Source organism: Dendroctonus ponderosae, unplaced genomic scaffold (assembly GCF_020466585.1).
Source record: "Dendroctonus ponderosae isolate FM_Combo_2020 unplaced genomic scaffold, Dpon_F_20191213v2 Dpon_F_20191213_7, whole genome shotgun sequence".
NCBI classification, from domain to species: Eukaryota; Metazoa; Arthropoda; class Insecta; order Coleoptera; family Curculionidae; genus Dendroctonus; species Dendroctonus ponderosae.
In genome coordinates, this window is record NW_026018916.1 from 2,349,582 (window position 1) to 2,354,595 (window position 5,014).

Sequence of the window (5,014 nt, forward strand, 5' to 3'; positions counted from 1 at the left end):
GGAAATCGTCGGTTATATGCCAATAAATTATTTTTCAAATGTGATGCAATCGTGGTGAAAATGAATTTAAGCATTTAATAAGCATGGAGGAAAGTAAAAAAAAAATCAAGAATTTAATAAAATTCAAATTCAATTGAAAATAAATATATCACGCTTATTAAATAACCCCAACCCAAAAGAACTTTTTTTTCCATCGTGGCTAAAAGCCCGTCAAACACACCAGTTTCTAGCAAATTGCGGAGAAATCCTATTTATTTGTTGGACATTTCGTATCAGTTTTACATCCAGAATCTTAAATTTCGTTAAGGCGCTTCTTCTACGGAACCCCGGAGGTATACAGGGTGAGCCCCCCAGAGATGACCCCAATTTTCACCCCGTATGTTTGCATGAAATCACATCCTTGTGCGTTTTTTGGGAAATGCTTTAGACAAACGTCGCCATTAATAACCAATTTGTAGCCCATAAAGTGTGTAGATGCTTGAAACGAATTGAGTGCATTGTTTTCCTGTATGTTCAAATCACAACAAAAGTGCTCAATGTCATCGTTTAACGTTTTTTTTTTTTCGAAAAATAACTATCACACATCACATAAGAATCGCACAAAACAATATAAATATTTTGGTGTTAACCACTTAAACTACACTAGAGCTAAAAACATATAAATAGTTGTTGAACTTTTCCCAATAAACGACCATTTGAGCCTGCACCAAGGGGTAAACATGGCACAGGCTTATGCCCTGGTTTTGACTGGTTTCCGGGCGGTAAGAGGCCATTCATTGCATATACAGCCACATATAAATTAACATTAAATCTTATAACAATGTGGTTGCACCATGGGGTGGTAACAAACTGAGCTGGGGGAGGAGACCCAAACAGGTTTTCCCTCAAAACTCGTTCCTTAATTGTACTTTAGTCCAATTCAATCTAATCACGCAGTTCTACCCTTGAGCTGTAGGCAGTCTTCTCACTAATCCCACCTCCTTACTCTTCACAATGTCCGCAATATCCACATCATCCAGTTTGCCAGTCGACTCCAGCTTTTCGGCATGAGGGCCGAAGATGGGATGCGAACCATCGCCGGTGCGCTCGACTCTCCTACATACAAGCCAAATTTGAGCGTTCAAATAACGGGGGATTTGGGTGAAACACTCACCTTTTCACCATGTGATAGGGGGTGGATTTGAGGTCGTAGGCCAGCCCGAAGTAGGCCAGGGCATCGATAACAAAAGTGGTAATGCTGTATTTGGAGCCCAATTCGGCCGCCCGGTAGTCCCAAGGGAAGGCGTGGTGATAATTGTGCCAACCCTCTCCAACCGAAACAAATGCGACGAAGCTCGATTCCACCGGCTCCATATATCTGCAAAATACCATCGGGTTGATCAATTTGAGGCGCATTCAGCAAAGTTAAACCGTCGTTATGTGGGGAATACAGTTGGTTTTGGTACGAAAAGAGTGCAGTTTCGCCTGCATGGTTGAAACTGGTAATTTTTTGCTATGCCAATTTTTTATTTTTATTTTTTAGAAACTAGAATTTTAGCAGAAAAACTCAATAGAGCGGTATTTTTTCTGCCCACTTTTGCCCGAAAAACGCTTTGCCCGAAAAACGCGCCTATTTGCTACATAAACGATAGCAAAAAAATTAGTCTTTTCCGGCCGTTGCTTAAAGCTTGTGAGTTTTTCGGGTTTTTGTTATACATAGCATTTTTAGGATCATTTATTGACCATTTTTTGCATATAAAAAGAGAAATCCAGTCCCAAACCCGCTATCAGAGCAGACCCTATCAAGTTCCTTGGCAGTATTTAAACTTTCATCTTTATGCGACGAACTATTCAACAATTGGGACCTTTTGATAATACTTATTAAATGCTTAAACTCATTTTTACCACGATTGCTTCACATTTTAAAATCCATTTATTGGCATATAACCGACGATTTCCCGTATAGCAGGCCTTATTCTCCACGCGCAAGCATAGGGGAGCGCTGTCATAGGGCCTATATGGCGACTCGGCCGGGAAGTGTTTGATGACATGTTGCATTGTTGGCTTACGAGGAAGAATTAGAGGAATTTCTCAAAATATTGTTAAGTAAATATAATAACACTTTTCGTATTTACTTATACAATGTTTTGAGGAATTCCTCTCATTCCTCCTCGTAAGGCAACAATTCGTCATCAAACACTTCCCGGCCGAATTAGCATATAGGCCCTATGACAGCGCTCGCCTATGCTTGCACGTGGAAAATAAGGCCTACTATACGGGAAATCGTCGGTTATATAACAATAAATGATCTTAAAAATGCAATGTATAATAAAATATTATGTGAAATAAACGATATGAATAGTTGTATTTCACATTTTGACTGAATCAATAAAGCGGTATTTTTTCCATCTGAATGACGAATTGAAAAAATTTTTTTTTTGCCAAATATTTTTTGAAACAAAAACTGTGTCTTTTAGAAGGAAAACACGAAAGAGCGTTTTTCATGTCTTCTTAATTTTCCCTTAACACAGCAAGTCGCAATTAAATACTTCCCGGCCGAGTTCGCATATAGGCGCGTTGACAGAAACCGTCTATGCCTGCACGTGGAAATTACGGCCTACTACACCACTAATCGCCGGTTATATGCCAATGAATGATTTTTCAGATGTGATGCAATCGCTTCAGAAAAAAAAAAGTTTTTGCTATTTAATAAGCTAGAGAGATTTATTTGCAATTGAATTTGAATTTTTCGTTTTTTGGAAAGTCCAAACCACAGTAGCGGTCATAGACAAATGAATAATACTCACTTGTCAAAGGGCTTGTTTCCCCATATATGAGCGGCACTGTTGACCAGCCAGGTCATGTTCAGCACAAGCACACTTCTGAACATGTAGGCGACAAAAAAGGAGTTCCACCAGCTTTCCCCCCAGGAGTAAACTGGCACCACTGCGGGCAGGAAAATCGCGAAAATCGCATAAAGAACCTTGTAGTGCCTGGAACAACCACCTGGTGAGCCCAAGAGCCAATCGGAATCAGCCACCCCCACTTACTGCTTTTGGAACATGACCAACCAATCGGCTTGCATGTCGCTCATATCGATGGTTTTGCCTTTGGCGATGACAGCAGGGTGTTTTCTGCTCATCAGCCAGCCCACGTGAGAGAAGAAGAAGCCGCGATGCGCATTGTGCGGATCGGCGTCAGTGTCGCTGTATTTGTGATGCTGTCTGTGATCGCGCACCCAAATATAAAGACAGTTCTGAAATAGGAGGAGGAATCGTCAAAATTACCTCAATTTCCAAAGCATGCAAGGGTTTCATAATTTATTCAAGTATGACGCACATCGGTTTATATTTTTCAATGGTAATTTTTATGCAAGTTTTGCATGAAATGTGAATATTTATTGGGGGAATTTGGTGTGCAAGAATTCATATTTGGGAAAATTGTTGTAAGTGCAAGTTGCTTAATTTAGGTTGATTGCTTTCCTTAACACCGAACAATAAGATCATTAGTTTGCGATTAACAAATAACGTTTAAACGTCCATGAGTCCGTTAAGGTTATTAATTATGTGGTGGCTTTGGACCGTCAATTTTTCCCCAAAAATTATTAAACAGTTAGCAGGAAAAATGCACATTTTTTATGCAAAGTGTATGCAGGTAAAAAATGGCCAAAAACGAATTTTTACCAAAAGGGTGATTCACGATCGATGGCGTTTCAAACCTTTGGTTCCATTATCCAAATATGTTCCACCTAACCGAAATATTTTCAGCTATGTGACGTTGCCACTTATATGGAAAAGTACCTACAACTTAGTAAAACAGTAAACACCCGGTGGAAAAAGAGTTTTTCCTTTTCGTTGCGGAGCAGCACAAAAGTCGGTTAACATGAAAAAGTGTTCATTCAGTGTGGGCTGCGAACTTTAGAGGTGTATTTCAAGGTTCTAAACGGCCATGGCTTGCCGTTAATCTTTGGACAATTTCTGGGAAAATCAAAAGTCCAATAAAAATGTTGCTTCAGGTGATTAATGTGAGCAAAACTACACGGTCGATCCTTGAAAGTTGTGAATTTACGCGGAACTGGCAATTGGTTTTACCAAGAACTTTGAACCAACGTCGCAATCTAAGGAAAAAAAAATGATTTTTTCTTTCTGAACTTTTCCAAACGCCAGATCGCATTGAAGCGCATCACCCTAATTGTAAGGCGTTTTCTGCAGTTTGCTCAACCAGGGATCCGATGGTCATCAATTGGTCATTAGCACAGTTGAAGTCGCGCTATTATTTAACCATCATCTTTCAATTATTTGCGTCCTCCGACGCATTATCGATTCAGTCTCGTATGACTCAGTTTGGCAATAAAACTGTACAAACTCATAACCAATTGCAAATATCGCATTGTTTTATTGTTTCCTCCAGAGTTCACTTGTTTGCCCGCCAAGTGTGACCAATAAAAGTGTTTGTAACAATGGGCTTGAAACCAATGAAAGGATTGGCTGTTGAAAGAAGTTTTAGATTTGCGAGGTTTTTTTTTGAGTTGCAAAATCCACTTGAACATGACGCTGCTTTTTCGAGGTTTCTCAGAAACCATTCAGTTGAAATGTTGCAATTCTTTAATCCCAAGAATCCTTCTCAACGCCAAAATCCATGAAATTTTCAGCACTTTCGGCTTTAAGTGTCTTTTCTAGGGTGTGCAAGTTTTAAGTTGCTGTCTGCTCTAATATGGAAGTTAGGAATTTTTTAAACAAAGGATGCTTTTGAGAGGAAGCTTTCATTCTTAACTCAACTTTACCCAAGTCGGTAAAAATCAGAAAAGCGGCCAATTTCAATTAAATTTTCAGCACTTTCGGCTTTAAGTGTCTTTTGTAGGGTGTGCAAGTTTTAACTTGCTGTCTGCTCTAATTTGAAAGTTAGGAATTTTTGAAACAAAGAGTGCATTTGAGAGGGAACTTTCATTTTTAGCTCAACTTTACCCAAGTCGGTAAAAATCAGAAAAGCGGCCAATTTCAATGAAATTTTCAGTACTTTCGGCTTTAAGTGTCTT

At 39.3% G+C, this 5,014-nt stretch overlaps 1 protein-coding gene across 3 annotated transcripts in view; it reads right to left on the minus strand.

Moving 5' to 3' along the window:
- Window positions 1–223: 223 nt before the first annotated feature.
- Window positions 224–5,014, minus strand: part of LOC109539254 (acyl-CoA Delta-9 desaturase) — a 20,002-nt gene continuing 15,211 nt past the window's right edge. For all 3 annotated transcript variants that reach the window (XM_019906891.2, XM_019906892.2, XM_019906893.2), the window contains exons 4-7: window positions 3,030–3,235; window positions 2,787–2,972; window positions 1,154–1,357; window positions 224–1,095 (exon numbers count right to left, since the gene is read on the minus strand). In XM_019906891.2, the coding sequence (XP_019762450.1) occupies window positions 939–1,095; window positions 1,154–1,357; window positions 2,787–2,972; window positions 3,030–3,235 (753 nt within the window). In that variant the 3' untranslated portion in view covers window positions 224–938. The remainder of the gene's footprint in view (window positions 1,096–1,153; window positions 1,358–2,786; window positions 2,973–3,029; window positions 3,236–5,014) is intronic.